Source organism: Anser anser (genome assembly GCF_964211835.1).
Source record: "Anser anser genome assembly, chromosome: 5".
Classification (NCBI taxonomy): Eukaryota; Metazoa; Chordata; class Aves; order Anseriformes; family Anatidae; genus Anser; species Anser anser.
Window position 1 is genome coordinate 5824496 of NC_139725.1, and position 12636 is coordinate 5837131.

At 41.5% G+C, this 12636-nt stretch overlaps 1 protein-coding gene across 20 annotated transcripts in view; it reads right to left on the reverse strand.

The window, feature by feature from the left end:
* PLEKHA7 (pleckstrin homology domain containing A7) overlaps positions 1-12636 on the reverse strand; it is a 149869-nt gene that overhangs the window by 89263 nt on the left and 47970 nt on the right. For 2 of the 20 annotated variants that reach the window (XM_083838629.1, XM_083838624.1), the window contains exon 1: positions 7021-8531. The exons of 13 other annotated variants lie outside the window; for them this stretch is intronic. In XM_083838629.1, coding sequence (XP_083694755.1) covers positions 7021-7091 — 71 coding nt within the window. In that variant the 5' untranslated portion in view covers positions 7092-8531. Of the gene's footprint in view, positions 1-1632; positions 3139-7020; positions 8532-12636 lie in introns of those variants that run through there. 5 more of the 20 variants (XM_083838631.1, XM_083838625.1, XM_083838632.1 and 2 more) reach the window with 4 other exon arrangements.

Below are 12636 nucleotides of genomic sequence, written 5' to 3' on the forward strand. Positions count from 1 at the left end.
TTAAGCTACTGCAATGTCCTCGTTTCTGATTTAATAAGAAGCTTTGAATTTGCACAAAGAAGAAACTTGCAAATTTATGCCTTAGAAATTTTCTACCAGTGCTTCAACTCCAAACCAAATTGCAACTAAATCCTACACTTCACATTTCACTAACGACCAACTGGAGTGCTGCACGAACCAGGACTTTTCAAGGACCGTCTTTTAAATTGTATGCTTATTACAAGTCAACGTCTCCTTTATTTGTACTGGAAAGAAGGGTCATTTCTCTCCGGATTCAGTTTCTAAAACACACTCAATGTTAGTTTCAATATTTATGTTCAAAAACAATGTATTAAGAGCATAAACTCTCAGCTTTGTAGGATGGCTCTTTGATGTTCATTTTGTTGCATAAGGACCTCTGAACACATCACGTAAATCTCAGAAAAGCTCATGGCACATCCCTGTAAGGTTTTCTAAGGGATCCAAGAGGTATCCAGGCAGTTTCACCTCTAAGAGAAGTAATCACAGTGTAACTCCTGGGAAGCGTGCTATTGAAGTGAGAACTGTAATTCCTTAGCTCAGTTCTGTAAGTAGATTAGTCAACTGCTGAGATAGAAATGTTAATGGAAAGAAGAGAAGAACTGGACAGAATTCGGAACAACCAGTATTGTTCAGAAGAACAAGGTGGTGGTATATGTTTGCACCGACAGAGAAATTTTCAATTTTTTTTTCAAGAAAGAAACTGCCTTTTCACGCTGAAATCCCCAGAATAATGAAAATACAAAATATTACATCAGAATCTCAAGACATTTTCTTTACACTAGATTTTTTTTTTTATACTGAAGGATATGCTAGAAGATAGCTGTTAGAAGAAAAAGTAACACAGAACTTGTTGTAACTGGTTCTGCTGGCCAAATATCAATGTCATTAGAAGAATTACCATTACAGTTCTGTGCACAAGAGCCTGAAATACCAGATATCACAAAATAAATGCAAAGAAATATTCAAAGTTGCAGTAAGAATTAATTCAGAGAGTAAGAATTAAAATCAGAGCTATTACATTGAATCATATGCAGTTTACACTCTTGCCTTCTTCTGAGGAGGCTAACAGATAGCATTATTATAATGCTCCCATTTTTCTTCAGAGTTCCTCTTTTCTGACAGAATGATTTATAATGAATTGTTGCAATCTGCAACCGCATTCATCTGATTACACCCTTACCGCCAAGTGTAACCGGAGCCATGCTAGGAATGTGGAAAGAGACTTGAGGAGCCAGAAAGTAACGTGGGTTAATCAAGTGACATGCATGTCTACAGAAGGCAGTATCCAGTACACTTCAACAGAGGTGAAACCAGCAGCCTTCCACTGCAAACAGTCTTGCAAGTGCCCAGTTCAACACTGGTACAGCATCGAGACCCTGGCAGTTTCCAAATCTGTCCTGTAGATCACAAGGGAGCCACATTTGGGATCACTGACCTACCGGCCACTTGCAAGGAGCTGGGGGTTTTCATTTCCCATTGAGATCTGACAGCAGAGGGGAGATTAAAAGAAGTGAATAAAATACACTAGGGGGAAAAAACGGGGAGCAGGAGATGAAGAAGAGAGAAGAGACTTCCCATAACAAAGACATTTTATACGAAAAACATTCTTACCTAGCAGTACTTTTCAAAGGAAGCACTTGAAAGTCGTACAGAAACTGCAGCCCGTACCTTAATCAACATCTCCTACTCCCGGTTTTGTGCTTGTATCTCCTGGACAAAAGTTAGAGGTGGTGATCTTGCAACCTGCCACGTCTTTAACAGTTTTCCTACTATTTTGTCTTCTCAGAGAGCAGCCTGTACTTAAGATTTATTCCCTGCAAGCAAAACTCTTTTTCAAGTTCAATCTTGCTTAATGAGTTACTTTTTATTACGTGAAGCTTTTTAATGTGTTGTTTGTTCTGTCAAGCCCAAGTAACTGCTGACATTCTAATCATGGGGCTCCTTGGAAATTTTTTTTGGTTTGGTTTGGTGTGATTTGTTTAAAAGCAATCTTTATATTTGCCTGCAAAGCAACTATATAATATTAAAACCATTTTAATATAGAAATAGCCTGCCTGCATTTTAAATATTGTAGAGGGTAAAATATATAAAACTTTCTTCTTCATAGTTTATTAGCTCTCAAATATGAATTTAACCTATTCTTTTTTGACATAAATGAGATAGCTAGTGTGAGCAGCACCAGCTTTCTTCATCAGTTCTTTCCAAGTCCCGACAAAGGATTATCTATCTAAAAAGCAGACACCCATCTCCCTCTCTCCAGTATGAAAGCTACTGTTACTGCAGGCATATATAAAATCAAATTCTATGGGGAAACAGCTTCTACTGCCAGCTAGAATGTAGCACACCATGTTCTTGCATTTATTTTGTCAATAACTTTGCCCTCCCCTTTCAACTCCTGTTCCTCCTACAGGGAAAGGGAATGGCTCTGCACAAACAAAGAACAAAAAATACAGGAAGTTTTGCTTAACTGATTTAATTATTCCAAGAAAATGCAACTGTAAATTCTGGTCATATGCATGCATACTTCCAAATATTCAGAACAGTTGCATTAAATAGTTACCCAGGAGCTTGGTTCATGCTACCAAGCAAGCAAATATTTTAATATAATTTTTGTCCTTCACTTTATTCTTGATTGCTCTTTGCCTGACCTCATTATTTCTTAGAGATTTTAGTTCCACTAAGCTTGCCAGATTATGCTATAAAGGAAGCTCAGTAATTGCTTTGTTTCTTTAAAAGCAATGGCTTTCTCCTAAGACTCAGCAACACAGAGGAATAAATCTTGATCACCTCCATCTAACATACAGCAGTAAGAAATATCTTCTGTTAAATTTAAGGACTTGATGCTAATTAAATACCAACATTTGAAATGGACAGTGGCGTCTTCCTCAAAGAAAAAGCAGCAGATTCATGCAGCAACATCTCTTTCCCTTTCCACAGTTGAGCGCTGTCAGGTTGTTGCTTAGTTTCAATTACAACTGCTTACCTAGGACATCGCTATGACTGGCTGGGACCTGCAACACTGCATTTTGAATCGACTGCACGGATGCAATTGACTCATCTTCAAGTCACAAAATTTCAAGTTTTCCTTCTCCTCACTGAACAGCCATCTTTTACTGATTTATTTATTCAGTATAACAGCACATTTGACTCAAGGAAGTCTTGACAGGAACAGCACCCTGTTCCTGTGAATAGGGTTTCCAGCACGTTCCCTAGAAGACAAAATTCCAGCATTACAAAGGGCTGCAGAAGGCTCTGATATTAGTTAGGCCAAAGGACTATGCCAGACCTAACAAACCCTCAAAAATGTTTTGCTGCTTTGCATGTAGCTACTGAAAACAGTAAGCTCTCCATGTGATGCAGAACAAACATGTCTTGACCTCTATGCGTTTGTGTCAGAAACAAGCAGATTCTGTCTGAAGAGGAACTTTGCTAAGAGCATCAGTCCTCCAGCCCAGCTCCAGTTACCTTCCAGCAACAGCAGCGTTTGCTCCACCGCTGAGACAGGGTTGCGTTTGCATTAGCTCACTTCTCCACATGAGGACAGCTATGTAACTCCTCCTACTCAAAAAAACACCTTCTCTACTCAAAATTATTTTTGAACGCGTCTTTTTTTGAGGCCAACACAAAAATCATGATCATTTTGCAGGGGATTCTCTTGGCAAACATGGCTAGGACACTAGATCTCTTCCTTTTCTCTTTGCCTAAGGAAAACCTCATAAGGCTACCACCAAGGATATCTTCTGGCAGCTTAGAGCAATGAGAAATAGCAAATGTTCTTACAGCAAATGCCTCTTGCCTTGCCCGGGTAACTGGGAGAAAGACACGAGCGTAGTCTTTGCAAGTCCTGCCAGAGAGAACTTTGTTCTTAATCTCTACCGATTAAGCTTCATGTAAAATCGAAGAGCGATAACCATATTTTCAAAGACTATTTTTTGAATAGGCTCAGTGCTGTCCTATATGAAATATGACACAAAACTAGCATTACAACAGCAAGCAGCTGCAAAAATGCAAGCTGCCTGTCCGGTGCCACGCCGGCTGCCACAAGCAGGCCGTATGCTGCACCGCCTATGTTTAGCGCTGTGCCCTGGGGAACGTTTAAAGTTTAACCACCAATACTAACATTGCACTTGCTGCTACTTTTCTTAAGCTACAGGAATCGTAGATGGTAATATTTTCTTTGTAATATTTCTATATTAAACAGCAAATCTATAAAGAAAGATCAGTTACTTGTGGAAGTTTTCCAGTCACACAGAACGTTTTCTATAGCTACTGTCCAGATCAGCTCTCTTATGTCGTGCCATGAAAGAATCAAGAAGAAATTTGTTAAACTCAACATAAATGCTATTCTTTTTTTTTTTTTTTTTCCTAAACACGGAAATGTTCTTCAGAAATCCCAGTTCTGCACTGCACGGGTATCAAAGGCAAGTTACGATATGGCTCAGGAACGCAGTCACCTGGACGAGCGCCTCGGTTACGCGGTTCCATAACTGAGAGCCAGCCCACAGACCCAGCCACGCCGAGTGACCTCGGGGGCCGACTGCACCTTGGTCACCTCCAAGATGGAGTATGAACAATGCTACACGCAAACGTTACAAAAGCACACATTAACAAAATGCTGATTGCACGCTTCTCCAAAATAGGCTGGCATCAATACTTCAGACCACATCCACGTAAGTATCATACCAATACTGTTACTCCGTATGTGCAACAGAAAACGTAATTCCAAACACCTCTAGAAAATGAAGCTTGTCTACACAAAAGACAAAGTTTCATGAAGACAGAGCTTCTCCAGACCTCTGCTGAAGACTTTGGAACCACCAATTTCCCGCAATCCCAGATGCAAGCCACATCCGATTAACACGACTCCGCCAACGTACAAACTTCACATAACGTATACTAATCAACCCCGCTCCAGACTGATCATAAAGCATTGACGGTAAACAGTAGCCTAGCCGCTGATTAATTTTACTGGAAAAACTTCACTCACCAGAATATAACCACTAGCAGAGAATACAAATCCTAATTCAGCCCTCTCTCCGCAAAGCGTATTGTGCCCCAGTCGGAAAGGGCCGCGTGTTACTGTGCTGAAGGAATATTCTGCACCTGAGCACAAGCTCTAAAATGACTGCAGAAACACTAATTTGATCTAGCTGGAGCTGTCAAGTTAGCCATGGTTATACGATATGTAAAGAAACTGTCTTTGTAGGTACCAGACCAAAAGTAAACTTGCAAGGTTGGAATAACCTAGCGATGAAAACAAATAAATCCATGCAATTCTACATACATAAAACAGGATTTAATCATCTATGTTGCATATCACAGAAATTATCTGAACATTATTAAATGCAAGCTTCATTGAAATGCAGAACAACTATTTAAAAACCACGTAAGAAAGAGGGAGGAGTGAATTAAAAACCAAAAATGCAGGTAAACAACAGGGAGCCAAAAGTTCAGTAGCTTCAATTTCTGTCTTTTCGCGACGGAGAGGTGAGGAGTCGGAACTCACTTCCAAGCCCCTCCTTCTGTCCTGAAGGTAACTGTGGAAACCAAGGAGCTGGGTGGTAGGCTACGCTCATTTTGATCCTATGGAGCAGGAATGAAAATGCAAGTACTTGACTGAGCATCTAACGTATTTCTGGGAAAAGCAGGCTTTTACAGCAGCTGCCATTTACTGAATGCCTGTTTCTAGCTTATTCATGCCTATTAACATAAAAAGGAAAAGGCAAAAAAAAACAAAAAGGAAGAAAAAGGCTAGACTTCAGCATCCTCCATAGTTAGGCCAAAGAACAGCAGCCACGAGCAATCATTGTAGTTGACCTTAAATGGCTAACTCTGGTTTCAATAAAACCCTACTGGTACCTTTGACCAGACAACCTAGTAGTGCTACAAGGAAATAAATAAGCAAGTGAGTGCAGGACTTTATTTCAAGTAACGCACAGAAAGGTGGTTAAATGAACAATATGCAGAACTACTATTGTTTCTACTCACAAATGACTCTTTATCATTCCAGCCTTACAAAACTAACCCACACACATTCTACAGTTTACAAAGATTATTTGCCAGGTACAGTCTCTGCATATGAACATGTTAATAATTAACTTATTCTCTTACCCTACTCTTCAAATGCATTACAGAAAGATGAGTAATAGAACAAAACTCCTGTTCCGACTCAGATTTTCCCCTCCCTCTGTTATTGTTGCAGCATGAGAGGCAGGACTTCAGATTTAGACACAATAAACAGAGACCACATTCCATTATTAAGGTGTGCCAGAAACCCGAGACCTCCCAGCCAAAGAAGTATTGTAACACATTCCCTCTAATTATTATGCAACATTACAGTCTTCCACGGCAGGCACGGCAATTTCACGGTTAGAATCCAACCCGTTCTCTCGAAGGCTGTTCTCTAGCACTCTTGGCAGGAAAGGTTTTTCATAAAACAGGACTGCTGAATCAAAAAGATAAAGCAGCAAGAACCCTGCATGGTTAAGCTTTATCGTAACACTGGCATTTAGCACCTTTCCCCATGTGCATATATTTTGTGAATTGCTGTCTTAAAAGCACAATGACAGCTAAGTACTCTGTTTATTCACTTTACACAATTCTTCATGAAAATACTTAAAATGATTCGTGTTTTCTAGAAATCTGCGTAATTTCTGATTCTCAGCAATGTAGATACCCAGTTCCTAGCAAATGACTGAGAAATCAGAATACATAAGTCACTTTCAAAATCTCCAAGGTTACAACTTAATTCTCCCAGTCAGAAAAACTCACAAAACATTTAGTACATTTAGAAATAAAAAATATTGGCTTTAAATAAATGCCATCCTAGTTAAAAAGTCCAGCACAAAGCACTTAAAAATGCATTTATATTTTTCATCATCTTATTTGTCTGTTTTCTTTTTTTCAGACAGCAAACAAATGGAAGCACAAATCTCTTGATAATCTGCTACAGCTCCATATGCCAGAGCATTAAAACATGAAATGTAACACGCGACATACCTGCATGACACCTGGTAGAATGGATATCCTGGTGGAGGAAGAGAGTTTGAAAACCCAGACTGACTCGACATTGCCTTCGGGTATTGTATCCACTTAATTCGCTTCTGTATTCCACATGTTAATGCCTTACCAAAAAACCACACGTGCTCGTATCCATCTGTACATTTGTCCAAAGCTAACTAAAGAGAAACCAAACGCACGTTCGAAGGTTTGAGAATTCTGCCTGCATATCAAACTGCTTCCTCAGTAGTGCAATTCCTCCGAGCCAACACCCTCATGACATCACGTACTACCAAACCACACACACGCAACTGCCTCAGCGCAGCGAGGGCAGCCGCTCTTCTGCCTTGGCTGGGCGCAGGACCCCGCACCGCATTCCCCCGGCACGCGCGGTGCCTCGCCGGCTGGAGCCAGGCAGCAACCTGGCGGCTCAGGCAGCAGCCCTGCACTGGCAGGCGGCCAGCAGGCAGCACAACTTAGTGCCACTGCCGCAAATCCCTCTATCAGCTAATGAGGATCGGGACTGCAGGTGAAGCACGACTGTAGCCCGGACAAGAATTTCCTTGAAAATGCAGGAGATCTGTGACCTTCAGCTCGGTGACAAGGATTTCCTTCACGATTTTCAGTTAAATGTACAATGCATCCTATTGTTTTCTAAGCGACATCAGCCTGCATTTCTGCACTTCACAGGAGTCAGGAAAATCACATTGAGCTTCCCCCTGCTAATAAAGGACAATACCATGAGCCCCTCGACCACGGGAAGGCAGGAGGGAAGGCAGGGAGCTGGGATGTTAAACCACATTACTTAAGCTACTGAATACAGAAATAAAATTCTGTGCCTGCATTCCTCTAGTGTTTTACCACAGTTCAAATCAAAAAAATATCAAAAGCAAGATTTCTTTTGATATACAGTACAACGCTAAGTGACATGAAAGTTTATTTTGCGCATGACTTCCTCAGGAAGGGAAAAGACAATTAACAAGCAGGAAGACGTGAGGAGCCACGGCAGCCTAGTGCACGGCTAATGTCAAATAGAATTAAATGATTACTTACCTGCACAACTCTCAGAGCAAAGAAGGCATACAGTGCCCTCACATGAAGACTTGCTTACTTTTGGCAAAACATTATATAGGACGGATTTAAAATGTGTTTTGTTATCTGTACTAAGCACACTGGAGAACATTAAAAAGGGGAATTTAATACATCCACACCATGACACATTATTTACATTCTGTCTCTCAGTCTTGGAAAACAACCGAACCAGTTTCACTTGGTTTATTACCAGTTTCCAATAAATATCTCAGTCGTTAGGAAAATGGTGCAAAAATTTGTCACCATTCTAGGTAACTTCTAAAGTCTGACACAGAGGAATGGGAACTTGTTCTCCTACCCTAAATGTACCTGAAAATTTAAAGTAAATCTGATCTCAGTGAAACATTCAGTTTCTTGTTGATGTAACTCCACTATTTTCATAGGGTTTGAACATCACTGTGACGTTTTCATTGCTAACCAGTACTTGTCAAGGTGTAAAAAAGGGGGCTTTACTTTTGCAACATGGTATCTGCGTTTCACATAGCAGTAAAACAGTAGGGGAAAGACACCAACAACAATCAAAGACTGCAGAACAAGGACTTGGGCCTCAAGAAGTTGGGAGTGCTGATTAATTAGCCCTGCACACTCACGCACACAGCTCCATCAAGTGACTGACCCGACACCAGCCACCACACAGGAACGACAAGCCATTCTGCACAATAAACGCAACACGCGCTTGCACACGGATGAATGTTCAGACACCACAGGTCACTGCGTAAGGCAGCAATTCCTCAAGTCCAATCAAAACGCCAGAATGACACAAACGGAGCAAGGTTTGCCCGGAGAAGTAACTTTTTGTTAGCCTACCCGATACGTTTGGAAAAACAAACAGGCTGCTGGGCACATCATTTTGCAGAAGTTTTTATGCCTCTCCTGACTCTAAAGAAAAAGCTAGAAAAAGCAAGTCGAGCACAAACAACGGCATGATATCAGCTGAGCTTTTACAAATAGGTTAGAAAACCAGCTATTATAAATATAATCTCTCCCATGTACAGCACGGAGCAGCAATTCCAAAAACCACCACTCTCAAAAACCACACAAGTAAGAACAAAAAATTGTACATGAGTGCAAGAGGAAAACTTCCTTCTGAAAACTGGCCCAGCCACGCTTCCCTGGGAGGACGAGTATGGCCCGCTGCCACCAAGACACCTTGCTGCCACCAAGACACCCTGCTGCACCGCTGTGCGGGGGCACCACCAGCTGCCCTGTCCTGAAGTGCTTCATTTTCTCTCTTCTCCATTCATTCGGCGCCTGCTTAGCAGCAGTAATGCCAGCATTAACACATTCATCCAATAATTCTCATCTCAGAATAGCTTTTGGTAGCGCCAAGCAGGATTTGGGGGGAACCATTTCCTTTGCCAGCTGACAAGCACGGTAACATCAAGCCAGCAGATCCCAGGCTCCTGAACAAGGATCTGCCTCCGACTTGCTACGCCATTTTGCAGAAGTCACTCAGCCACTTAATGCCTGGCTTATCCACATAATAAGGAAAATACTCGCTGACAGCAGAGGAATGATGGGAGGCTACATTTTTTTGTAATTAAGTATTGAAATCCCTTGATTAAAGTTTTATGAAGGGATAATACAGCTGTTGTATTTGAGGGAAAAGATGCGTGGGAATATTGGGAATAGAGGTTTCTTTTAGTCTCCTCCTCCTAGCTCTAACACAACAGAAGCGTTATAGGGCTGAGATTTCCGTTTAAATATAAAAGCCATTTAAATTTTAAAATGTGGTAGAACCTACTGAGATTTTAAACAGGTGGACAGCATTAAGCAGCATTTAAACATGGGAATATTTGAGATCACAATAGACAGGCAAAAACTGAATTGAAGGTGATCTTTACAGGAGCAGAATCCTGCATTTGTAAGCATCACACAGTGGCTGGTGATTCCCCAGCGATCGGCGACTGGGAAACAGGAAGGGAATGTGCGGCACAAGAGGGAGAAGGGAGAGGGGACGAGAAAAACTGGTAAAGACCACAGGGAAAACCTCCAGACAGTGATACCCACAATTACCAAGTGCCCCTTTCGCTTCTTGGCACATGCAGCTGGATTACGGCTGGAACCCATCTCCACTTGCCAGCCACCAGCAGCACTAAGGCGGCAAATGGGTTCCCTTCCAAACACAGGCCTCTTCAGCTGCATTTTGCTTCCAGGTTTCAGTGCCAGCAAACGAACTCTTTAAAAACCCAACACATTAGGATTGTTTGGTAGAACGTGCCATGTAGTACATAGGACTTTGCTGGAACAAAATTAAACAAGGAAACTGAGTTTGAGGTGCCAGCTTTGTGTGCTCCCGAATTTACAATGACCTTAGCAGTGAACAGGAACTGACCCGTTACAGCATTTAATGCTGCTAGGTGAAAATGTATGCAATGCAAGAACTGAGGTGTAACTGCACTTTAAAAAGCAGGGACAGTCTGAAAGACAGGAGGAGAACAAGTACTCAATTTAAAAAAAAAGAAAAACACATTAAAAAGGTCGTGACTGGTTTCTGGTACTTCAGACAAATGACATTCTTGGTAAGCTGACAAAATTATTGTAATTTGAAAAGGCAGATTGAAGGAGAAACTGAAGCTAACCTCATTACTGGAATCTAAATTAACTTCATAAAATCTAGATCAGAAGCTTCATCAAATCTCGACACATTGCACACAGTTATGTGGCGATATATCAAAATGCATATAAAATGGTAGTATTTGTAAAAAAGCTGAATGAAGTGCCATGCAGAAATTATTGTAATGTCAATACCATAAATCAGTAATTTACCCCCATACAAAATGTTTTATTCAATATTTTCCCCATCTGATAAGAAATATATTGCAGACACTAAAACAGAAGAAAAAATTTAAAGGAAATGTAGGAAAATCCCTTACACAGAGTTTGAAAATACAAAAACCCTTACAAAGAAAATATTACAAAGATATCTGATATAATGAATGGTACTTAAAAGACATAATGGATTTTTTTTCCCTTTCTATACAAAGCACGGTGATAGGGAAACATTCAACAACACTGCAGAATAGCAAATTCAAAACTGATGAAGGACACTATGGCCAAAAACTCCAAACTCATCCAGAAACAGACTAATTGGGTATTTACATAGAAAAGAAAACTAGCCAGAAGTGGTAACAGAAAAACCACTGGAAGGAAGGAAAGAGGACTTGAACACCACCAGAACTTGAGAGAAAACGTCTACCTCAAAGCACTACCTGATCGAGGTGCTGACAGATGGCTTTCTCTCTTCCCTGAGGCAGACCAGTGGGTTCAGTGATAATGCAGCTCTGGACTCCTAACTTCTTGTTGAAATAACTCAACTAAAGGTATTTTCAGCCCAGTTTCCTAAGAACACTGAAGGGATCCCTGCCGCACGAGGAGGTGCAGAATAGGCAGGCTTCTTGCTGCTTTCAGGTAGGTCACCCCATGAAAAATAAAGAAAAGCGAGCAACCTCTGTAAGACAACAGGCAGCATACAAAGTGTTCATATTCAGGCTTCAATTAAACCGGGTTCTTCGAAGCAAAAGACACATCCACCTTCCTCCACCTCTCCTCCCTGCCTTCCAGTCTCTCAGGTGCCCTGTTTAGTTGCCCTCCCACCACCTCACACCTCCATTTACCTTTCAGTAGCTTTCCATTCCTCCAGCCCCCATGGACTATTTCCATCATGCCGTCTCCTGTTAGGGCAGCTTTCTGACCATACATGTGGTTCTGCCCTGGAAGCCTATTTACAAGCTTGTTCAGCTCGGCAGTCCCTTTGCCCAGCCTGGAGACGGATGCCTGCTGTCTGTCCTCAGCCTCCAGCAGCTTTGCATCACTCCCAGCAAAATTTTTATGTCAACATCCAGACGTCAAAGAGCAAGCAACAGCTGACTGAACAACTACGTGGTCTTCACAAAGAAACGGGAGCTTTCCCCTTGATTTCTCCATATACTCCCTGTCCATATACTGCCATTCTCTGAAGTATGTCTAGCGATCATGACACAGAACTGACTCAGTAGGCACAATTCGTATGAAAAGCAAAAATCTCCTCTTAGTTTCTCAAGCTTGTCTGTTTCTCGTTGGTATTTAGAAGGAAGCACTGAGTGGAAAGCCGCTTTCTCAAACTGGAACACAACCTTGGCATCTCTCATGACATAAAAATAAGTGAAATCTCCTTTAGAAGGAGCCTTAGATTTGCAGCCGACCCCATGTTAGCCATTGAAAGGCTAGAGAGATCAAATGAAAAAGTACTGAAGAAAATGAGAGATTTACTCTCTCCTTGGCACGAGATGAACACTCCACTGCCTGCGCCCAAATACTAGCACAGAAACAACACACAAGTTTGAAGAGTCCCCAAACACCATGCAGTCGTCCGTCACCTATCCCCATAAGCCCATCTTCGCTCCCCCCAGCCAGCAGCAGAGGAGCCCAGCCCAGCACCAGCCACAGCACACAGCTGAGCTGATGGAAGGAAGGGATGCTCACAATTTTTTTTTCCTTACATACACTTTAAAGAGGGAAAAATGTGTTCCCAAACATTTTCTA